The 25,469-nt window shown below is 33.6% G+C and overlaps 1 protein-coding gene across 8 annotated transcripts; it reads right to left on the bottom strand.

Annotated features, from left to right (window-relative positions):
• Positions 1-100: 100 nt before the first annotated feature.
• Positions 101-12,631, bottom strand: LOC108102355 (tau-tubulin kinase homolog Asator). Of its 8 annotated transcripts, none has more exons than XM_017207248.2 (14): positions 12,514-12,631; positions 10,383-10,869; positions 8,383-8,748; positions 7,850-8,239; positions 7,584-7,790; positions 6,882-6,950; positions 6,481-6,810; positions 5,610-6,416; positions 5,254-5,393; positions 2,600-2,744; positions 2,042-2,435; positions 1,347-1,946; positions 587-686; positions 101-528 (listed from the first exon to the last, which is right to left on the bottom strand). In XM_017207248.2, exons 1-14 carry the CDS (start codon positions 12,531-12,533, stop codon positions 300-302), a joined length of 4,284 nt encoding a protein of 1,427 aa, XP_017062737.1. In that variant the 5' UTR covers positions 12,534-12,631; the 3' UTR covers positions 101-299. The 8 variants fall into 8 exon arrangements, with proteins under 8 accessions (XP_017062737.1, XP_017062736.1, XP_017062734.1 ...); XM_017207247.2 differs by having other exon boundaries at positions 6,867-6,950; XM_017207245.2 differs by lacking the exon at positions 12,514-12,631 and adding an exon at positions 10,952-11,456 and having other exon boundaries at positions 6,867-6,950.
• Between the last annotated feature and the right edge of the window lie 12,838 nt (positions 12,632-25,469).

Raw genomic sequence — 25,469 nt, forward strand, 5'->3', positions numbered from 1 at the left:
TTTAAGTAAGATCTTTTAAATGAATAGTATCTATTTTTAATAACCAAAATAGAATTCCAAATTAAAATATTCCTCGCTTAGCTAAGATAAACACAATATATAAGTGTTCTATTTATAATTTTTGGATACGTATATGTTGGTTATCAATAAAGAATTGTTTATGCATTTGTTTGTCAAACAGCTGTATATAAAATAGTATTACACTTTTTAGTTTTTAGTCTAAAGACATCATTATTGACTGGATAATTATGACTGCAGCGCAAAATTAAACCTGTAAGCTTGAAGTTTTTTAATTATTCTTAATTATGTCTATAACGACGCAGTCGCGCGCTATTTTCAATTTTAGGATCCCCCGGTGGTGGAGAAATGTTGCATTGAGGTTGTAGCTCAGTGAAATATTCGTTCATGGGTGCTTTCTTTGATTCTTCGTTTTGAAAAACGTGGGCCCTATTATATTTAGTTTTTTCCGCGCTCATAATCTCGCTGTCATCAAAACTTCCTAAAATTGAATTGGGAATGCCACGGGTCCTTTAATGTTAATTTAACATAATTAGTATTTGTTGTATGATTTAAATTAAAGGTATACCTGCTAGATGTTCGTGATCGGGGCCTTTGAAATTTTAACTGTGATTGCCCAGGGTCTGTGACATATTTTCCTTCGGTTGATTCTCTCCGACGACGTAAGCCTGAATAATGAATAAAATCGTATAGTAAAAGGTATGCGTTAAAAAATAAGTAAGAGGTTGAATGAAGCGTTTCCCCTCTTAATCCAGGTTTACAGCCGAGTCGATTAAGCAATATCTGTTCGTATGCATGTGTATTCTAGAAGTGCCATCAAGGAAACTATAAAACTATATTTTGGTTGACCTCTTATACAATTTTTTGTCAAAACCTATTTGTAACTATTAAAAACCTAATCAGAAAATGTTTTAGCAGCAATTATGCTGCAAGGTCTCACATGGGCCACTTTTAAACAGCGCTTTATATGGATTTGGTAATAACGCTGTAAAGCCGTTTTAGCTTGCATATAGTACATCAACGTTTAGCAATAAAAAAAACTATATCAAAGACTATAACCGAGGGACGTGACTATCAATCACACATATACCGATTTATACAGGCACGCGGAAATGACTAAAACGAATCTGCTTTTGATTCTGATAATATACTTCATATCAACCTTATATGTGGTACATACTTTTCAATTAATACATCAATGAATAATATTTTAATTACAAGTAACTTAAATTATCATACCTAAAGATATACATTTTGATAGGCAAGTAAATTATATTATCATCATTGACGCTTAAAAAGTAGACTAAAAATTTAAATTTGAGACAAACCTGGCGTAAGATCCGTGATATTAGGAGAATAATCTAAAGCAACGGAGTATGTGTTTTTGTTATCAGATATAAAATCCGTTGTGGAATTTTGTGGATTGTTAGGGATTTCCGATTGGGATTCTAAAAAATCATTTGTCTTAGATGCGATTACAAAATCAGCACCCGCCCATGATGCACATTTTGATTGGCGAACTGGTATTTTGCTAGGATTCAATAGTGGATGTTCACATTCTGGATGTCTGTTACCATCAGAGCAACTTTTTTTTAATGAAGTTTTAGAATCACCTTCATTGTTTTTGGTTTCATCAATAATTGCATTGCCTATTTCACTACTTCCATTCAAGTCTATTTTATTGACGCGACTAATATTTAAGCTACAACACTTAGCTTTAATGCGCTCTTCGGTTGTGTGTTTTTGAATGGAAGTCGTTAAATTATTTATTGTGTTTGTGGGAGAGGCTATCTGTCCAGCTTTGGCTTCTATTTCATCGCAGTAAATAAGGGCTTTATCAGGGAGGTCATGGGATTTAACAGCAGTTGGAGTATTTTTAACAGCTGCCAATGCATCATAGTAAACAGAATCATCCAAATGAGAAGTTTCTATAAAAAAGAATACAAAAATAGTTGACTCCTTACTTAAATGTATGGTGAAATGGTATGTAAAATGTATATGTTATTTACTGTTTAATAATCACCATTTGGAATAACACGAATTTCTAATCGTCCACTAACACAACCGCTGTTCTCTGGGATCGCCGAGCTCAAAGCCAAATTACTGTTTTGGCAACCCGCTGTCTGTAGTCTCCATGGTTTATCGCCGTCTTCTATTAACTCAACGTCAGAATGTAACATGACCGGTTGGTCGTCAAAAATATCGGTCAATGAAACATTAGGAAGGCTGTTTCGATGTTTTGATCTGTCTTGATTATCATTTGAATTATTCAAAACAAAAACTTTGCCATCTTTAAGGGAATAAGGTAGGACACTCCTTGAAACCGAGGAAGTGGTAGGCTTAGCTTTGGCCAAAGAAGTAGTTTCCGAATATGTTTCTCGCACACAAACATTTCTTGCTATATCCATTCGATACACCTAAAATTTAAACAAATTATTATAATTATTATATTATTTTTTTTATACAATTTTCTGATTTTTGCAAACTACTTAAAATGTCTTCCCTTATGTTTTCATTCAAATGATAGCATACGAGTTTTTATATTATAGCTGAAATCTATTAAATAATCGAGTTTACTTACTGTGTTATCAAATGCAGCTTGCTGCACAGCCGGGGGTTCCAAGTCTTTTCGTAATACATTACCCATTGCAGGTTCTGACCAGCAGTGCGGTATGGAGATTCTTAAGGCTTCATAGTGTTCGATTCCAGTTATGTTCAGTGTGTATCTATAAAAATCGAAATGTTACACACCAATATACTTTTGTTGTAAAAATGTTATAATTAGGATAGTGGTAATGGTTTAGGTTAATCTAAATTAATTTGGTTAAAGAAGGTTACTACAATAACATTTAAAATTACCATTTAATTACCAATTTAAAAATATATTTGATTTTGTTTAATGTAATCTAATGTATTTTTAAGATGTCAAACTTTATTAACGACATTTATTTCTTACACATTATGTTAATAAAGAATATTTTGCAATTTGTGGCGATCTTGATTTGAATTTAGGTACTGGCAATATATGGGCGTTGAACTGGGCAAAACTAATTATACCCGTTACTCGTAGAGTAAAAGGGTATACTAGATTCGTTGAAAAGTATGTAACAGATAGAAGGAAGCGTTTGCGACCCTATAAAGTATATATATTCTTGATCAGGATTAATAGCGAAGTCGATTGAGCCATGTCCGTATGTCCGTCCGTCCGTATGAACGCTGAGATCTCAGGAACTATAACAGATACAAAGTAGAGAAGATGAAGATTCTTGAGGTCCCGGGACAGCGCAAGTTTATTACAGCATCCTGCCACGCCCACTATAGAAAGTTGAAATTCAGAAAGTATAATCTTTAGATGCCAGCCCATCTTAAAGTGGTACTACTATCCGGCCACACCCACCTATGCGCCCGCAAGGCTCAAAAGACGGTTTTCGGATTTTCTAGAAAAGCTGATATCTCGGTAAATGTAAGAGATAGAAAGTTAGGATTAAGCATGTAGGTTTTAATGATACTCCCACTCTACTCCCACGCCCACTCTAACGCCCACAAAATCCGAAAAACCGAAAATGCAAAAATCTCGAAAACTATAAGAGCTACAATATACAAAAACGCCCACAAAGCGCGGAAAACTGTGGCGTCTATAATATTATTATGAATGCCTTCGTTTGACCTTGTATTACTTATTTCTGTTAATATCTATCGATTTACCAAAGATTTTTCAAATTGGAACATTATTTCGCTATTTATAAAGAAAATAAGGTTATAAGGCCTCACATGGGCAGTGACGTCACTATAAGCATACTCAACATACTTCCTCTGACAATAGGTGGCGCCTTGTGAATTTCCACTAGCAAAATAATATTTTAAAATTTTGTAAAACAGTAATGGGTATCTTATAGTCGCGGCATTCGACTATATCGTTTCCTTTTGTTTTTCAATGCTTATGGGAATTTTGTATTCCTTGAAAAGTAAGTAATAAGTATAAAGAAGCGTTTCCGGCCCTAAAAATAATATACATATATTCTTTATCAGTAAGTTAATAAAGAATATTTTGCAATTCGTGGCGATCTTGATTTGAATCTAGGGACTGACAATATATGCCCGTTTAACTTGGCATAACTAATTATACCCGTTATTACATTCGATAAAAAGTATGTAACAGGTACAAAGTATATATATTCTTGATCAGGTTCAATAGCGAAGTCGATTGAGCCATGTCCGCCTGTCCGTATGAACGCTGAGATCTCAGGAATTATAAGAGGTATAAAGTTGAGATTAAGCATGAAGATTCTTGAGGTCCATAATCAGCGCAAGTTTTCAGCATCCAGCCACGCCCACTCTAACACCACAAAACACAAATAACACAAATAACGAAAAACTAAAATCGCTGAAATCTCAGGAACTTTTAGAGCTGGAAAGTTGAAACTTAGTATGTACAATCTTGAGATGCCAGCGCATCTTATGGTGGTACAATTATCCATTACCCACTCTAAACCCACTAAGCTCAAAAGACGCTCTATAACTATAAGTGATAGAAAGTTCGGATTAAGCATGTAGGTTTTTATGATGCTCACAATGCGAATTGTTTTTTCCCGATCACGGATTGTTTTTTTCACGCATGCAAAAATCTTGCGAACTATAAGAGTTAGAAAGTTGTGCTTAAGAATACGTATTTAAGAGGTGCCACTGCAACTTGTCCCTAGTTTTAATTTGGCCACGCCCACTCTAACGACCATAAACCGCGAAAAACTGTGGCGTCCACAATATTATAATGAATGTCTTCGTTTTACCTTGTACAATATATTTTTGTCTATATCTATCGATTTACCAAAGATTTTTTAACTCGGAACATCGGAAAAAATGTAGGCTAAAAGGCCTCACATAGGCAGTGACGTCACTATCAGTTACTCAACGTGGGAATAGCAAAATGAAGAATGATCTTCTATAAATTTTTTTTTTAAACCTATTGATTTACAAAAAACTGTTCATATCAGGATATTTTTCACAATATTTGTAGGTTATAGGGCCTCATATGCTCAGAGACGGCAGTTAATAAATATACTCGGCTCTGACAATAGAGGACTTCGTAAAATTGAACACGGCGTTAATTACTGCTAGCAGAATTATTATTTTAAATTCAGTTAACACAGTAACTGGCACCTACATAGTCAATATACTGTTCTTCTTATCTTTTTATACGAGTACATTTAGTTTTATTTCTACAAATTCGTGACTTACCTTTTCGGTCTGTTCTTTCTCTCGATTAATGTATTAACTGATTTGCCTGTATCAGCAACGAATTTCTTGGAAAATGGTTTGGCTTCAGTTAAGGGTAATGAAATATCCAGTTTAATCAATTGCTCCAAATTGGGTTGCGACTGCGAGGCGAAATGTACGTAGCATTTTTATAATCGGATTATATATTTACGTAAATACATTTTGGAAATGTATGGCATTTTCAATTGTAAACCAGTATTGCAACTAATATTAAACATATTATATGTTGATTCATATTTATAAAAATTGTCGAAAATGTTTATCATGACTACAGGAAGACATTTTAAGCGTTATAAATAGTAGGGATTTTAATTTACCTGTGGCTCTCTGTTCCATTCATTATCGGTAGTGTCCTCAGAGTCATCAAACTGACTTTTCCATTGGGATGCCAGGGTTAGAGCTCCGCCTTTAGTTACCTGTTGTAATGCTGAGACGTTGTCGTCGTCTATTAAAGCAAATTGAGTGACTGAATGATCCCCCGCAACGCTGCTTCTAGCAGTGTTGTTTCCAGTGCCAGTGCCTGTTGACCCCGTAGTGATCTTTTGGGTTGAATTGGCATTTGTTACCGATGAAGATGGTCGTAAATTAGTTGATGTAGCCGAACGTCGGTTGACTGTCGGCATTACAGACATTCCGAAAATTTGACCATGCTGGTTAATAGTAAATTTTGCGGCCGAGCCGTTTTCCGCGGCGATACCAGCATTAGTGTTGGTAGTATATCGATCTGGTTTCTCTGATAAATCCGACCCTTGTTGACCATGGCCTCCAGTCGCTGTTAAATCATGGACACTCGTAGGAGGTGCTGTAAGCACACGAATACGTCCAAAAGTTGATTTTTGATCTTCCGATGACCATCTGACTTCCGGGCTCTTTTCTTTTGTAACTGGCTCACGTTTTTGGATTTCCTTATTGGCAGACTCTTGAGAATTTAGTATTTTCATTTGGAACCTTTGTTGCTGTTCGACAACACACACGGGCGATTTACTACCAATACCAGCAGCATGTGTGTCCACATTATTCTGATCAAATGTATTCTTAACATCATTATCTACTATACTTTCAAAATCTGGGTTAGGTTTTGTTGTAAACAACATTGTTGGTGTTTTATCTTGCACTAGTTGATACTGTACAACAATTATTACTCAAATTATTATTATTCACTCAAAATATTGATGTTTTTATACTTACAGTGTTTCCGTACACCGGTGCAGAATTGTTTTGATTTGTTGTGGGAAACCCAGTACCGCTTTTGGGTTGGGAGTTTTTTGTATGAATTTCTGATTGGGGTACCATTAGCTGTACTTCATTATTTCCTATACTTGCCAAGGGTGATTTGTTTGGTGAACTCTCTATGTTTGCTATTGCCATTTGGGAGTTTGTGGCAAACGCAGCCTGCTGCTGGAGCAACCCCTTTGGTGATATATTTTGATTGCATCTCGTATTGCAATGTTGAACATTGGCTTCGCCAGATCCTTTCTGTTGAGGTGCTAGTGACGTTGCATTGCAGTTTCTATCGACCTTTAATAAGACATTACATTTATTTCACATAACGATTCGAATATACAACAAATTACATTTGAGGCACGTACTTTTTCCTTTATATGTAAGGGCTCAGTCGCTGTAATATGAGCGGTTTCGATATCAACACGCTTTCGCACCTAGTTAAGATATTAAATTTTTTGGTTGATTTTTGTTAGATAATTCAAATAATAAAAATGTTCTTTTCTGCGAAATAACTCGAATAACTTTATACTTTAAACATTTACAAAATAGACTGCATTACTTATAAACGTTAAGCTCAACGTTTTCATCGCTTTTTATTTCTGTGGTAATACATTTTAATATTTAAAAAATAAAAAATTAACCAATGAAAAAAGTTTGGTAGATCGATGGGTATTGACGAAAAATTGTTGTACAAGGTCAAATCAAATTAAAACCCTAATATATTGGGTCGAATGATAAAACCACCAGCTATGCTGCAGATTGAAGAGCACGTGTGCCTAATTCTAATTTACTAGCTCTTCCCGAGGTCTTATCGTCTTTAGTTTTTGGGTTCGTTTCATGTGCGTTAGAGTGGGCACGCTCGGATGCTGCAAAAAACATCTGTTGTGAGGATCTTAGATTCTGCATCCCTCATTGTTCCTAAGGATTTAGCGTTTATACAAACAGACAGACAGAAAACTTTAAAAACACTCGAAGTTCGGGGACACTGAATAATCATGGTTGTGAAGTCTTCTTTAAACTGTACGAATACAGGGTATTAAAATACAAGTTTACGGGAAAGAACTTACGTAATCAGTGCCGCTTGCGTTAGACGCTGCTACAGTCATTTGTGTTGTATTCCCGTGCATGTACTCGTTTTTAACAGGCATTAATGGGTTGCCGGTTGTTGTACTTATATTGCCAATAGCTGTAGAATCAGCTTTTTCCCAGTCGTATGGATCAGACTCTTTGACGCCACGCCTTTTCATACATCTTTCAAATAAACCGATAAGCATCTATAAAAAAAATATTTTTTTTTTACATATTTCATTGATTTGGATCATCATTAACTTACAGCATAGTCCGGTCGGTCTGCATAGGTAAGGGATTGAATGTGCTCCAAAAATTGTTTTAGATCTGACGGCAAATGCTTTAACAGTATCCTGTGATCGTACTTTTCCTTAGTTAAACCTACTTGTTCTTTGTCTTTTATTTTACGCCATGGGAGTTGGCCATTTACGAATTCGACGAGCATATAGAACAGAGACCACAGATCATCATGACGCCCCATTTCCCTATTGCGATGTGCATTTATAGATGCATAGCGAACAGTGCCTCGAAACCCAGCTGCTGCTCTTGGACACCGGACTTCACCAGTACCAGTGGTATACTGACGCGCCAATCCGAAGTCTAGCATATAGACGCGTCGACAATTATAAGGTAAGCGACCCACGGAAAAGTTACTCTAAAATACAGAAGAAAATTAATTTGTATCATTCTATACTATGTATTGAAAAACATAAGTATTAAAACCCCTAGTGGTTTTTAATATCAAAAAATTAATTTATAATATTAGGGTAACCAGAATCATACTAAAATTACTATTACCGGTTTTATATCACGATGAAGAAATCCCACAGAATGTATAGATTCGATGGCTTTTAGAATTTGTAACCCTAACCTAAGTGTTGTGCTAAGCGAAAAGGCCCCACGCGGTTGAGCGCGTCGGAGCTCAGCTAAATTCTTTCCTTGAAGCTGCATCACCACATAGTTAAATCGGTCATTTCGTCCGCATCCTATGAATCGACATACGTGCTCCTTCCCCTGTAGTTTTTTAAGAACAGCGACTTCCATTTTAAGCACTTGCTTCGGCTGGCGGGCGGATTCTACTTTAAGTGCGACCTGTTCACGTGTTATTAGGTCTTGTCCCTCATAAATTTCTCCAAAACCGCCTCCACCGATTTTTCGCACCACCTGCACGGAATAAATTAATAAAAATGAAATAAATGCGGTTGGTATTAAAGCGTTTTTTCATATAATGTACATATGTATATAATCTTAACCAGAAATCTTATGTTAGTCGATGTCGTCTATATGTCCATATCATACGAATTAAAATACCTACATATATTTGCTTATTTTTTAATCGGAAAATATCTATTTTGTTAATAACATGATTGAATTGACATATAAAAAATGCTTTAAAAAAATTGTATACCTGTTACTCATAAAGAAACTTCCAATTGAATCAAACAGTTTGAAAGGCTACATACCTAATATTTATTGGTTTTTAATTACATGTTGACAATCATAAGCATTAACCCAAAAAATTAGAAATGTATTAACAAGTATTGCCATTAGATAACTTAATCAATGCAATTAGGCCTTCACCACAATGGCAACCTGCAAAGTTTTTCTTTTTCCTTAATTAAAATCCTAGTAGATGTCGGCAGAGAACAGAAAACCACTCCGCCAATCTTATTTTCAATTTGAAAGTTAAACTGGTTCATCTCTTTTATGTAGGGCTAACTAAAAACTATAGTAACATAAGTTCAGCAAACTTTAGAATATTACAAACCTTTTATCCAAAGTCGATTGGTATTGACTAAAAATAGTTCTCAAAATCTCACCTCTTTTAATTTTTTTTTATTTTGTGGGCGAGGTTAATAAATATTTGCTGAGAAGGTATCTCTCACCTAATATGAACTTCCTTAGAACTAAATCAATAATTTTTAGAAAACTTTCCAATTATTAAAGCCTAGAATTAAATAAAAATTATAAAAACAGCACTTCTGTAACACTTCCAGCCAATTATATTGGTGTAATAACGATCTTAACATCACAGGAAAATTTGTTACATGCCCTCTCCGTCTTAAAATACACTAACACATAAGAAAAAAATATACTTTTCTTTTATTACAAGCCATAAATCATCACCATTTCTCTTAAAATAAACGTATGTTGGTCCCAATTTGACTTGACAACTACAAGAGACATAAAAATATCTCCTCTATTTAAATACAACTCTAACGGCATTCCCCAATAACCTAGGATTTATTTAAACTAACGGTACAAATAATTTCTGCACCCATGTTTCCTAAGATTGCACATCAAATTCAAATAATCATAAATCGACTTTCACAAAGCCTTGATACACGGACAGATCACTCTCCAATACAAACATAAAACTCAACTTTTTTCAAGTACGATTTTAAGTTATTGTTTGTTGTTGTTTAAGTTATTGTATTATTCTAGCAAATGCTCCGCAGTCTTAATTACCTGACAGTTTTATACTTTAGTCAGCTTGAAATAAATAAATAAATTTACAATAATTTCCGTGCAAAGAACTCCTTCATATTGACATTTCCGACAGTAAAAACATCTATTGTATCAGTTTCATCCAAAGGCAAGTTTGAGATTCGCAACATTCATTCTTAATTGTTCTATAAATTTGCCCATGGCTTAATTTAATTGAGAAATTTTAAAACTAAATATAGTGATTAAAGTAAATATATATTTAATTCATTGAGAATAAATTCATATATAACCTGTAATCCGCAATATTATTCTGATAACTATACATACACAAACATTAAGTTCAAACACACCTTCCAACGCTCCTTTACAACATGACCCGGTTGCAGCAGATCTTCAGAAGTCATTTTGCAGGATTCGGTCTCCTTAAAACCTACCACGGTTCTGGCCTTTTCGGCGGCAGCTTCCTGAGCTTGTCGTGGCTCCCGATCCAAATCCGGAGCAGGAGTTGTGGACGATGGCACCTTAAATGTCACACGACTGCGAACCCCTAATCGGCTGTGCTTTGCAGGTAAAGTGGCCGACCGCTGTAGCGCATTTGAGTATCTGTGCCTATCTAATGCATCTTCATCTGCTACATTCGCACCAGATTTTATTTGCCGTAGAAGACGAGATTCCAGAATCGCACCCGAGAGAGGCGGTGGTTTTGTTATCGGCGGTGGGTGAATCCTTATTAGATTATGCTTTGGATCACAGGCAAGACTTATGTACTGCTCCTGATTAGAAGGAGACTGATATCTATGATTACCATCGTCAGGCGAAGATGCATTTTCGTCGTTTCTGAAAAATAAGGAGACGTAGTGTAAAGCCTAATTTACAATATTTGTATAAACGAAGTTTTATAAAGGCTCACGGTGCGCACATCATGTGCCTGTTACCCAAAACATCATTAAAACTTGTTGTGGCACATTTGTGATGCATTTCAAAATATTATGTTTACATTTAAAACTATCTCCCAACATCTTAAATAAAATCGATTATCTAAAACTCGTTAACGATAGTTTAAGGTTGTCAAAAAGAAATATCGTAAAAGGAATACGTTTGTATATGGGGTATTCCCTAACCGATTGAATTACTTATACTGTAACGACACTGCATTGGCACTTCAATTATAGGTTTATTATTATTTATCAGGTTTTGATGGTAAGACATATAGAAGCTTTTTGTTAAAGATTGATTTCGTTACCTTAACAATACCAAAACTTTGAGTCCCGCAAACGGGAGTGTCTAAAAATGTTCCATTACTTTTACTGTGCTAGCTCATCCAAAGACCAAAAACATCAATTTGTCCCTCCTGCGTAATAGGAACATACGTAGCTCTAAGATCTCTATAACTTTCAACCTTAAGCCTAAAAATGGCAGACCCTTATTGAAAATTGGTTAAATGCGTTATACTTTTTTTTTAATCTTTTTGCACATACTCGAATAACTTTGATTTCAGAAATCTTTTTCCACATTAACCGCTTATTTTATAAGCGTAAGCAAAGTAGTATCGATTTATTTTAATGATTCAGAACTTGCAAAATAATATGAAGATGAATAATAATTATATGAAGTGTAGCTAGATATATGCATCACTTCTTTATTGTTAAACTTCAATTATGTAATTTATCCAATGTTTTTTATAAAGCACATCTTAATTTTGACTGGAGTGGTTGTTCAGGTGTCATAGGAACTTATCTTTGTTATTTCCACCCTTTGAAAGAAACCTCCCTATTTTAATAATAGCTTTATATATACATTGCGAGATATAATGCTATGACATAGAATTATCGTGTTCTTTTTTTAAAAGTATTTTTATTAATTTCAGAGAGGTTCAAGAAGAAATAAGAAATAAAAAATTTAATGTGGGTAAAAAATGTGTTTCAATAAAAAATAAATGTTCTTTTATATGTCTTTTACATTTTTTTTTTTATAAAAACTGAGCTTTTTTAAAAACACTTGTTCACATACCAATCAATTTTAACTACCACACTTTATTACTTTTAAGAAAATGTTACATGAAAATTAGTTTGCATTTCTGAAATATATAAAACCTTTTAATTTAAAAATCGTTTAATCTTAATACTTTTTACTTTAATTTTTTTATTTTAGACGCAGGCACCCAATGTTATAGATTTAATTTATATATGATTTATTTGTTATATTATTTTTACGGAAATAAAATACGCGTATCGATTTGTAAGCTTCTGTAAGCTTTCCCATCCAAGTTTTTTATTAAATGAAATCGGACAGCTGACAAAGAACAAGCTTTCATTTTCCAGGCTGAGAATTGCGCATGCTTCTCTAATTAAGAAGCCACAGGACCTTTTCAATTTGTGCGATAATCATCGATTAATAATATCCCTAGGTCGATAACTTATTTACTCAATTTATTTTAAGATTATGCCTGGTATAGGTAAATATACATAGCTTAAAACATACCTGAACTCCTGTAAATGCATTTTGGATGCAATCGGGGTTGTATTTAAACTGGTTTATTGTAGAGACTTGCGTGCATTTATTTGCGGTTTGGTTTAATTTATTGGCTAGGGCTTAAAGGCTGAAAAGAAAATATAATAGATTTTATTGTTATGTTGCTGGTGATCACATCTAACACTACGTACAATTATTTTTATTAATTTAATAAAATTTTACAAAATAAATACTCCAAATATTACATCGCCTACTTTTAAAAGCGTTCACGTTTCATTCATGATGTAATAATTGTTGTTCACTCAATTAAAGAAATAAATATAATTTTTCATTAATAAGGAAAACGGTATCTTGCCTATCTTCATACATCAATTAATTATGATTATGTTATGTTATGTAGGATTTTGCCTTATTTTAAATGAAGTATGAAATTAAACTTCAGTCGAAAATCACCGCAGAATTCACGTGAAACTATTTGTTCCAATTAAACTTATGTGTGTACATATATGTATGTAAGGTCCAAGGTATATACGTATGTACATAGATATGCACGTATACAAGTGCCACAACTTCACAGCATCTATACAACAAGCACTACTATTAAATTTTTAAAGGCCTTCATCAAAAGTCAATCAGCTTTTCACATACCGTTTAAATTTATTATATATGACAAAAAATAAAAACTCTGAATACTTGATCTTTTTTATATATTTAAAAAAAGTTTACAAAAGCTTTCACATGAAATACGAATTTCCTTTTACTGAATACTGCCCACTGAATCTTTCGGCATTCTGTGCATACAAGTATTCATGTATGTTTATACTATACGCATATTCGGATGTGTATATACATACATACATAAGTGAATAACATAAACAAGAACGAAAAGCTATCTTTAGGTCGGACAAATCTTGCAACCATTCGAAACAATCTGTTCAATAAAGTTATTTGAAATATATTTAATTTATTTCAGGTCTAAGTTCTTATTTCATATATCAATCAAAAAAATATCTGTAATATAATTTAAAATTTTGATTATTAACAAAAACGAACAAAGACATTTTCTAATTGTTAGCACTTAAGAAATTACACCTACATATGTAAAACTTTATAAATACACCATTCTCTCTGAAAATGTTAACCTATTTCTTAACTTTTAAACATTTAACGCCAATATACATTATTTATCCTTAAGCCTTTATCATAAAATTTTAATAACTGTGAATTACTTTGTTTGTCAGAAAAATACTGTTACTGAACAATTTAATATAGTTAACATTCATACATTTGTATATACTGCGTTGTTACCTTTGTAAAAAATAAAATTTTAAAAATAAGATATTGTAATAGCCTAAAACGTGTTTCATTGGAGCCGTGGTGAAATTTTCAACCGTTTAACACCGATGTGCCTTTGGGACTTTAAGCCGTTTCTGTGACTTTCGACTCAAATATGAATTTTAGTGTTGACAAACATTTAAGGTATATTGCTTACCATATGAATGTATTGTGAAACGTGAAATTAAATATGTATATTTCGGGGTAAGAAAATTTGACTTACACACACATCTTCTGAACCAATATTTAAGGAATAAAAAAAATAAACACCAAAACCTAATGTTCTAACATTCATAAAGCAAACCATATTTTAATCATTTTTTGTTTCAGAAATTATAAAGTATAAGAAGTTAAGATTTAGTACATGCTAGCGGAAAACTTTCAGACTTACTCCATAATAGTCCATGACATTAAAGCTTGATTTTTAGGTTGAACTAAGTGTATTTTATGGAAGCGGCACTCGACTAAAGCTTTCTTTTATTTTTCGTTACATGTAAAATAAATATATTAAGAACTTAAGATATAGGTGGCGACTTATGATCAGAGCAGCTAATAGCTCAACTGGCGGTGGTGTAAAATATTGCTCATTAAAAAATAGAATTATTAAAAAGAAACACGAAAAAACTAAAATCGCTGAGATCTCAGGAACTATTACTCCTAGAAAGTTGGGATTTGCCATGTATAATCTTAAAATGGGAGCACGTCTTAAGGTGGTATCACTATCCACTCACGCCCACCAAGCTCGAAAGACGGTTTTCGGTTTTTGTGAAAACGCAGATTTCTCAAAAACTATGAGAGATATAAAGTTGGGATTTAGGATGCAGTTTTCAATGATGCCACCGAGATCTGGCCACGCCTACTCTTACGCTCACAAAATGCCGCGTATACCAAACACGCTTAAATGGCGCCCACAAAACGCGGAAAACCAAAAACGCTAAAATCTCGATAACTTTAAGAGCTAGAAAGTTATGTATTCTACGTATCCAACGCATCTCGAGGTTATTTTTCATCCGACAACTCCCAATCTAACGCCCACAATCCGAGGAAAACGGTTACTTTCATAATATTTAAATGTAAATCTTCGTTCGACCTTCTATACGATATAAGTGACGTCCCTATAAGTTGTAAACGTACTTTTTCCGACGATGTCGTTTAGTTAATTTCAGCCAGCAAATGAATTAGAAACAAATGGAAATTGATTCATAGATTAAATAAAATGATGCAAATAGAGCATAGGATATTTGTTGTACGCTTAGGTAAAACTTTTAACAGATTAGAGGGTTAAAAAACAGAACAATGGTATAGTTTTCCGCTTCAAATATCAAACAAAAAAGGGTAAAATGTTGAAATTCTTGTGTCAGCTGAAGTGATTTTCCAAATAAATTTTTGGTGGTGTAATGGATTCAACATAGAAATAATGTGCAGCAAAATCAATATTGAAATCAATATAAAAAACTGTACCCAGCAGCAGTTGTTTGTCACCCTCAGTAAAAAAAATACACCCCTAAATCAGAATATAAATATGTACATATTGACAAGTGCTACCGTATAAAAATGTGAGCGCGTGAATGTGAGTCTAAAATTTGCTTAACTTATCTGTTTTGTTAAACCCTTATTAATTTAATAAGCAGTGGTTTATCCGAATTTCCCTTATTTTAAGTACTGCCCAGTGTAGATAACATACTAGCGCCCTAACTTATTTACGTAAATTGCAATTGCAAGAACTTAATATATTATTGTGTGGAACGACTAGTGGGCACAATTAATGATATCAGACGCAAGAAAAAATAGTTTTTAAAATGACAAGTAAGCACATGCATAAATAAGGCATATGTACGTACGCATACTTGCCTGTGTGTCCGTACATACATTTTGACAAGCTCTGGGGATGCTTGTGTTTCATCACCGTGGATGATCTCGTTTTTTATGTACCTTCATTCATAGGTATACATATCTACGTTTTTGTTTTCTTTTTTTTTTTTAATTTTTACTTAGGGTGGTGACGGTGGTGTTCTGACTGCACAAATAGGCGGAAGGTGGCAAAGAGTGCCCTCACTGTCCGTACTGTTAGTTCCAGAACCCAGGTCCTGCTCCCCTCTACTGGCCGTCTTTCCCTGTTTTCGACGTACACTTTGCCTTTCCTCTGCACCACCACCAACTTCATTATAATTTTGTCGGGGTAGTTTTTTTCTGTATTCGTTGCGATGGACCTAGACGTTGGATCAGGAATACCCTACTTGGTAGCTGGTACATGAAAAAACTTGTGTGGCCGTAAAGGGCATTCAATTGAGACCAAGTCCAACCACTAGAATGACACCCCAAAGTTTTTTGTCGGTCTGTGAAAAATTGGATAAAAAATGCTTGGCAGTTTTAGCATCTGAAATTTCCAACATTGAATTATGGAAAATCGATTTTTTCGGTTTTTGAAAAAAAAGATGCCTACCCTCGTTGTATTTTAAGGTACATATTTATGTACATACATACTGCTTTAAATATGTGAGCGTTTTTTACTTATTTATTAAATGATAATATAACTTATTAGAGAAACCTTCTCATATTAGAGAATTTTTTCTTCCTATCTATTGTAGTGATATGGGAGCAAATCAGCTTGAATATTAATAAACGTAGAGAGAATTTCATTAATATTTAGGAAGGTAAACTGCATAGACCACACTAAGTAAAATTTTCATCTGTGGTCACGATCTAGGAAAACCAATATGGCTTAAGCCATACTTATAGCAACATGAACAAAACAATAAATAAAAATATACTCGTATTTTAGAAAAGTTTCAAAACTATTGTTATATTTGGAAAGTATTTGTAGGGTATGGACAAAGTGAATATACTTATTATGTTTTAAAAAAATTTTGGTTTTTGGGGTTTGTAAAATCAGAAGAAAAAATCTGGCCAATATAAAAAATTTTTAATTCATTTAGAGTTGTTGGTAGTCAGCGTTAATTATTGTTTTATGTTATATACTTCGACTGGATTCGAATGATTTTTTAGTAAAGAAGTGTATGTTAAAATAAGAAGTCGAGTACGCGCCACTTCTACAATACCCTAAAACGAATGCATTTTTAATATATTGTAAAACGATGTACGTATCTGTAAGATTTTTGGAAGAATAAAGAATACAATTTCTGACCGAAACACATACGAGGTGTGTTCAAAAAGTAAGGTGACTCTTCAAATTTCGCGAATTTCAAATTTTTCGATTATCGAAACCTTTTAGAAGTTATACGAGGTGTGTTCAAAAAGTAAGGTGACTTTTCAAATTTCAAATTTTTCAAATTTTTCAAATTTTTCGATTATCTTCAGTTTTGGGAACAAGAAAAAGTCACATGGGGCCAAATCCGGTGAATATGGTGGCTGAGGCATTATTGTGGTGTTGTTTTTGGCCAAAAAATCCAAATCCTTTGATCCATATTTTTCGATAGCAAAAAATCGCCGAGCTCGCAAAACAACTTGTAACTTTACGCCTCTCACAACCAAACAAAAGAGGATGTTCCATTGAAACTTGGTACAGATGTTAGGGAAGAGTGTACCAATATAACAAAACAAAAAAATCGATAATCGAAAAATTTGAAATTCGCGAAATTTGAAGAGTCACCTTACTTTTTGAACACACCTCGTATTCCAATATTATGGAATCCACGGTTTTGTGCGGCTTGTGGTAAATAAAAAGGTCCGGTATTTCACAAAGAACAAATGTAGCTTTGTACGAATAAATACTGGCATGCATATATACATGTATGCATGTATGTATACAATTTTAGTCTAATACAAAGATGAAAAACCCATTGATTTAATATAATAATTAAACACATTAGTTTATTGGTTTATAATTTACATGTTGTAATTTTATTGATTCGAATCTATATTAAAATGCAATTCCAGGCAAAAACAAGAAGAAACGCTATAGTCGAGTGTCACGACTATAACATACCCGTTACTGTTTTACACAATATTCCAATATTCATTTTGCTAGTGGAAATGGACAAAGGGACATTTATTGTCAAAAAAGCATGTTTACTAACTGATGGTGTCGTCACTTTCCATGTGACGCATTATGTCCTACATTCCTTTATAAATAACGAAATAATGTTCCGATTTGAAAAATCTTTGGAAAATGGACATAAATATGTTAAACAAGGTCACACGAAAACATACATTATAATATTATGGATGCCATAGTTTTTCGCGGTTTTTGGTCGTTTTAGTGGGGGTGGCAGGATGCTGAAATAAACATGCGCTGCGTATGGACCCCAAGAATCTGCCTGCTTAATGAACTCTGTATCTCCTTTAGTTCCTGAGATCTGAGCATTCATACGGACAGAAGGACGGACGGACAGACCCGGACGGACATGGCTTAATCGAGTTTCGCTATTGATACTGATCAAGAAAATATATACTTTATAGGATCGAAAACGCTACCCATAACATACTTTTCAACGAATCGAATATACCCTTTCACTCTACGAGTATCGAGTATAAAAGTAGTGAGTGAACATGGCCTGGGAACATTGGAGTAACTCTTCGCCGAGACAGCATTCGAATTGAGACTCACCTTAATTGCCTTTGTTTAATTTACCTTGATTCTACCCGGAAATTTACAGGAACTTAATTTGTACGCCGCCTGCTTAACGTGTTGATGGGGTGCCGAGATGGCCAGGTGGCTATGGAGTTTGGCGATGGGGGTATGTTGCGTCGACAACTGTTTGACCCTTCTTTTTGCTTTTCGTGCGTGCTGAGATATACGATTAGCTACGTTGATATCGATGAAGCAATGTAAGAAGAAACAGCTTGCGTTTGTTATTATCTTACACATAAACGGGGAAAGAGGCATATCAAACAGTTAATGTCGCCTTTCCAACCCTTCAAATAGGGCATTGAAATGTGATCAAGTACCAAAAAGAAACACGGCGATCGTTACTATTTTAAAGCAGGATGAAACGCTATAGTCGACTGCCGCGACTATATGATACCCGTTACTATTTTACACACTTGTAAAATAATCATTTTGCTAGTTGGAATGGAAAAAGCGCTACCTTTTGTCAAATAAGCATGTTGACTAAATTATTGTGACGTCATTGTTCATGTGAGGCTTTATAACCACAAATTTATTCATAAATAGCGAAATATTTTACTGATTTGAAAAATCTTTTGTATATCGATAGATATTGACAAGGATGTCATACAAGGAAACCCGAAGACATACATTATGATATTATAAATGCCACAGTGTGTCGGCGTTAGAGTGGGTATGGCCAGATGGTGTACAAATAATACGCATTTGGGGCGTCATTGGAAATTACATGCTTAATCCCAACTTTCTATCTCTTATAGTTACCGAGATATCAGCTTTACTACAAAAGCGAAAATTTCATTCCAGCTTGGTGGGCATAAGAGAGGGTGTGGCCGGATAATACCACCATAAGATTCGCTGGGATCTCAAGATTTTGCTAGCATAATTCCAACTCCCTAGCTCCAATAGTTCCTGAGATGTCAGCGGTTTCAGTTTTTCGTGATTTATGGGTGTTAGAGTGGGCGTGGAAATGTGCTGAAATAAAATTGCTCTGCGTAGGGACCTCAAGAATCTCTCTACGAGTAACGGGTGTAATTAAAGCCATATACCTATGACTGTTAAAACCAAATATTATAAGTAGAATATCATTTGTTGAGAATACGACATACATAAACTATTAATTACAAAAATGTATACGTTGGTATAAATATAAAAAAGTCGACTTTTAAAAACGTGTAACCTGTAATTAAAATAAATAAACATTTTATAATTTTATAATATGGCTATTATAAAATTATAAAATGTTTATTTATTTTCATTTTTAAGGGAATAATGATGCCGTTTACAATTTAACTAGCGACATCTGTTGCTAAAACCATTGTATGTTTCTTTACTGACAATAACACGATGGCTCATGTAAAACTTAAAAACCCACGTATTGTAATATATTGTGAGCATTTCATTTAAATTTGAAAATTTTCTGGAACATACATCTGTTGTTATTCCCGATTTCTCAGCATTCTAACCTTTTATTGGCTGTTTGTGGGCGTTAGAGTAGTCACCATGACTTCCTGAAAAAAACTTGCACTTATTGCCGTTTGCGTAGATCTTTTACTTCTAAATTTAAGATTCTTCTATAAATACAAATATTTATTTTATTTTGTCAATACCTAAAAAAATTTTATTATTATTTATCTATAATATATGTATTAAATCTAGGTGTGGATTAGCAGGTCACCAGAATAAAAAAAAATTATATAAATGCTTTGAGTATATGGGTTTAACATGCACATACTTCTTGTCCTTAAAAAATGGTATAGAAAAATAGTTTTGAGCGACATAAAAAAAACTCATGTATAACTGAAAATAAAATTCCCTATATATTATATTGTTGAATTTGTCTGATAGCTTTAATTTTTTCAATATTCTTTTCAAATATTTATTTATTGTTGAAGTTTACTTGAAAATGAAATAAATATCGATTTCCGTCAATGTTCAATAAAAATTCATCATATTCAAAGGGAAATGCCATTCATTATTAGAGTTTGGCGTCTCCGACTTCTTCTTTATTACGCAGTGTCATTGAAACATAATTAATTTCGACATGGTAGCAGATTCATTTTCTATTTGACCAAAGCATGCGGAATATTTTTCCCTTTACCAAAGTGGTCATAAAAACCACAAAATAAGCAATTGACTTGCAAGAAAGCGTAATTACGGGGAATACTGTATGCGTTCTGTGACACTTACAGCTCCCATAGATCCTATTCAGAATTTATTCACTGGCATATTATTTGTTCTGCTAGCTAGTTCTCCTTTTGTGAATATGAATTCATATCAAAGTACTTAATTCATCCCCGGTCTTTCTGAGGCGAAGGCAATCGATAGCATTAATTATTTAGAAAGTTAATTGTTTCCGTTTTTTTTATGCTAGTCCCCATAAGGAATTGTAACGAAAGCTTGCTTTAATTGTAGGCCTCATAATTTAAATTTATTCTTGAATTAGGAATTAATATTCTGATATAATTTTTTTAAAGTTAATAGGTATTGCCAAATAATAATGTTTAAGGCCTTAATTTCATGAGACAAACGACAGCCTCATTGACAACTAATTTCAACTTACTAGCTGTTATAGTTCCCTAGTTTTTTAGAGTTTTTAGATTTTTAAGTTTCGTGGGCATGTCCGGATCAAGCCAAAACGTACTATATTAAAAAAATAAACGAGTTGTATGGTATTACTTGGCATTTAAGCCTTTATAGTTTTATTCGCGTTTTGTGGGCAGGACCTTATAATGAAACAACTATTAGCGTTGGCGTTTGAAGAATTTTCATGTTCCCAACATCAAAAGTTTCCCAAGATTAGTTTTTTGACATTCTTGTTTCCTAACGAAACAAACTTCCTTAACCTCAATTTTATAGTTCACAAGACAGAATGACGCACATGTTTAAATCTACTTGACAATTAGTCCTAATGAGGAAAATGTATCAATGTTTTGGCAGAAAGGCATCTTGTATCTGTAACATACTTTTAAATAAAGCCATCATATTCTTGCATCATGAGATAGAGTGATGGCGGTTACTTAAACCTTTATGGTGTTAAGAAGACCTACAGAAGATATTAACGCTGAAATCACATTCGATTTTGTTATGGATGTCAGATCATTAAAGAGCGTCAATTTAAATTTAAAAATTACTTCTTATTTGCAACCCTTCGGTGCTCGCTGTTATCATCTTTACAACATAGCTACGAGAGGGTTTCTTGGGATTCATAGATTGCAGCTCAAGGATTAAAAAGGATCGCAAGAATTAAAAGACTAACGTAATACATATATACTGATGTTAGTGAGTCATCTACATAAACTGAATTAGCTCGGACTTACAAACAACATAAAAACTTCGATTTCTTTGATTTTGCTAGTTGTTTGAGTTAATTTAAGTTTCTTCTTGCTTTATCTCAAAGTAATGGCACTCCAATTTTTATTTTATTGATTATGAATGTTTATTATCTAAGGTATATTTATAGAGTTTAATGCTTAATAAAGGGAAATGTTAATAAGAAATAAAGAACCACTCATTAATTTGAAGAAAAAATTACCCTAGGACAGAAATCAAATTAATTATGTTACCGTGATGGTAACAGTGGCGCAAAACGTTAAACAGATAATTATGCTGGCAATTCCGGTCAAGGGCGGTTAGATGTGATGCGATGCCCGATGCTGCGGTCAACCCTGAAAAAATTGTTTGAGGCGGGTGGGGATACAGGGATTCAATTATAATTGTTTTAACGGAGTTTTAAATTGAGAAATCGGGGTGGGCCCTCGTGATTGAATAAAAGCGCTTGACATCCGGAATTAAGAAAATAATAACAAATAATGTTACGCGACTGAGTACCGACTTGCCCGCACAGTTTTGCTGTGGCATTAATTTGGGATAAGGAAGCAAAAGCCATTAGCATCTTCTCCACCGTCGTTGGTGAAGTGTGACACTTTTATTTGGATATCTTTGATTTCGTCCGGATTTATACTGCTTCAAGCCCCTTGGGTTCGGAACACTTGGAAAAGGTATTGTGCCAAATTAAAGAAAAGTGTAACTTAATAATATTGAGCGTATTGATTGGTGCGTCTAGTTCCAATTTGTCATATCCAGAATTTGACAGAAAAAATATAAATACCGATCACTTACAATTATTATTATATCGCCGATAATTTATCAAAATGTTTGTAAAATATGCACATTTTTCTTCAAAAGGAAAATACCCTGCCATTACATGGCGATAGAGTATAATATTATTATATTTGGATTAATAGCCGAGCCAATTTAGCCCACACATTCAACTATAAGAACTTGAAAGCTCGGAATTAGCATGCGTATTCTAGAGACTCCAGCTCAGCTCTTTCCACCAAAGATTTGTGAGCCACTTAGAAATTTTCGTTACAATACCTAACATGATCAGTGGCGAGAAGCGTTCACCATAAGCAATGCTTATAACCCGGGCCACTAGAACTAGGATTTTATCCGATTGCTTATTTTATACGATGCCTACACAACGGTATAAAGTAAAAGCTTTTCCTTTGCCATTTACAGATACTGAGCAATCAAAAAATTGCAATGGCTAATATTATAATAATAACGTTTCAGTTTAAATTAATTTCATTTTATTTGAAAGAATCGGACCAACTTTTACCGTGGCTGTCCATTCATCTTAAACCAGTAAAGATGTGTGTGGTATAGATGCTACGGTAAAGTTATCATCTCAACACACATAAGTTGGAACAAGAAAAAAACCAACTTTCGAAATCCGAACATACATACACTCTCAGCTTAGGCATGTTATGTTAATGATAAAATGTGCTGATCTGATTGGAATTTAACAAGTAGTTCTGAAATATTATTAGCAAAAAATTTAGTATCCCAGAAATGTAATGTATATGATAAAAAACACCGACGATGAAATATCTAATGACATTACTTCGATTCGGTACATTTATTGTCGTGCGAAATGTTACTGAAATTATAATATCAATTCCAAGGGTATACAAAAATGTTTAAATCAACATTCAGATCTCTGAAGAACTGCATATGATATCAGCCTACGAGCTTTCTTGTTCATTCATATGTTTGAACAAAAGGTATATTTTTTGGCTATTCTATGAATGCCTATGGCCTTACTGAATCTATAAAACAAGCAACCGGTTCAGTCCATTACTTTTTAAATTGTGGTAAAAATAGTAAAGCTTGGCGACTTGAGGGAGAATGATATCTAAACTGTAACCCGAACTTAGCCGAATAAACTACAGGCGCGTTTAATTGTGTTCCCCACAGAGAGTCACGTAGTTCGGTTTGAGTGGGTTTTTAGTCAATAAAAATAGAGAACAAACGTCGCATCACATCAATAAATTGTCAACTGGAAAACGGGCAACCTGCCGGGCAAGCAACAACAAACTAAAAAGGTGAAAATTTGAACAAAAAAGGCGTGTAGACCTATTTTAGACTGTCAGTTACCTGCCAATATTCGTAAGATAAGATTTTTTTATTCATATTCTTTGTGAAGTATTATTCATATTTAGGCAACATAATTATTTTAGGATACAAAGAAAAGCTACAAACTAAAAGCATTTAAATATTTTCTAATAAACCAAATATTCTTGAACTAGTTTGAAAAGTCGTGAAAACGCCCTTCCTTTTGCTATTGAATGTTTGTTCATAAAGAGCAAACAAGTACGCTTTCTTTTGTCGATATATCTCTGCATATTCCTTTGGGCAATATATATAATATAATAATGATATATATAATTGTTTCAATTACAAATTATTTTTCGAATATAGAAAAACTCCAAGATATCGGATCCAAAACTAGCTTCAGAGGTCGTGAACGAAATGGAATTTTTTTTAGTTTAGCAGGAATAACGACTATAACTTTTTTTTAGGTAACTGCGCGAAATAAGCTGCGATATATAATGTAGCCGACGATTCCCTCTCATTCCTGTCCGTTAAATACAAACTGCAATGTCTCGGCGGTCATACGGACAAACGTCAGAATTTTAAAGTGTTTCAGATGAATAAATTAATAAATTTTTATGATCAGAAAAACTTCCTGCTCTGTTACATTATTTACAAATAATTATCAATTTTACTCTACGAGTAATGAGTAAAAACTCGAATTTCCTTATGACCGTTTCCATCGAAAAATTACTATTAATTAGTAAGTTTACAATCAAAAAGTAAACAAGTGAATCCCACTCCCATCAAAAATTAAAATAGTAATCTTTTCGACGTGCGATCTAAGAAATTTCGATTCATCCTACCAATGACTTTAAACGTAAGTCTGTTGCCGAGCTACCGGCAAAGACCTCGCTAAGAGTTTGTTTGATCACCTGTATTTACTTAATATACCCAACACCCAATATTTGTATAATGCATATCTGAGTATGTTGGTATGACGGTAATTGTACATAAATATGTGATAAGCACATAAAACATTACTTTTCATTATAAATACGAATACACATTAAGAAAATCAGTGCACTTATCTAATTGACCAGCTTCTGATCATTATGTTTGCTCCTCACAATTTTTTTTAACCATCATTTAAGGGAGCAGTTGCTCATTTTAGTAAACAATTTTTGCCATAGCTCTGGCTATAATTACTTGGTAATGACTTATGTAATCAATACTGAGTTTCTGTTTGTCATATGTTTGTGTGCTTGTATATTAAGGAGTTACTGTCACTACATTCATACCCTTTGAACCTGATATTAAATTTTTCTTAGTATAACTATGTTGATTTTGGGTGTCAAGGTGCATTTAAAGAAAATACTAAATCCAATACCTATTGAATATTTTTAAATATGAATATTTGAAGATAATGAAGATCTTGAAATAACCCTAACTACACAAGGTAACAAACTGCAACAGAAGTAAGTTATTTTATAGGTATATATTAATGTCATAGCATTTGTTTCTGCTTTCAAAAATATGTATTTTTTAAAAATTGTGAAAAACGCACATTAAAACAAGAAGAAAAGAATAAAATTATCATAGTTTTTGTAGAGATCTCTGAACATCCATATTTGCTGTGAAGCTTAAAAGCATAAAAGTTGGACAA

The sequence above is a fragment of the Drosophila eugracilis genome, unplaced genomic scaffold (assembly GCF_018153835.1).
Source record: "Drosophila eugracilis isolate 14026-0451.02 unplaced genomic scaffold, ASM1815383v1 contig_340, whole genome shotgun sequence".
NCBI lineage: Eukaryota > Metazoa > Arthropoda > Insecta > Diptera > Drosophilidae > Drosophila > Drosophila eugracilis.

What these genes read in the sequence shown, in the direction of transcription:
- LOC108102355 (XM_017207244.2), bottom strand. Translation starts at nt 11,010, where the DNA reads ATGCATCACAAATGTGCCACAACAAGTTTTAATGATGTTTTGGGTAAC. An exon ending in AGAAAGAACAGACCGAAAAG is followed by an intron (nt 2,745 to 5,253) that starts GTAAGTCACGAA and finishes CGATTTTTATAG; the next exon opens with ATACACACTGAACATAACTG. An exon ending in AATTCGTGTTATTCCAAATG is followed by an intron (nt 1,947 to 2,041) that starts GTGATTATTAAA and finishes TCTTTTTTATAG; the next exon opens with AAACTTCTCATTTGGATGAT.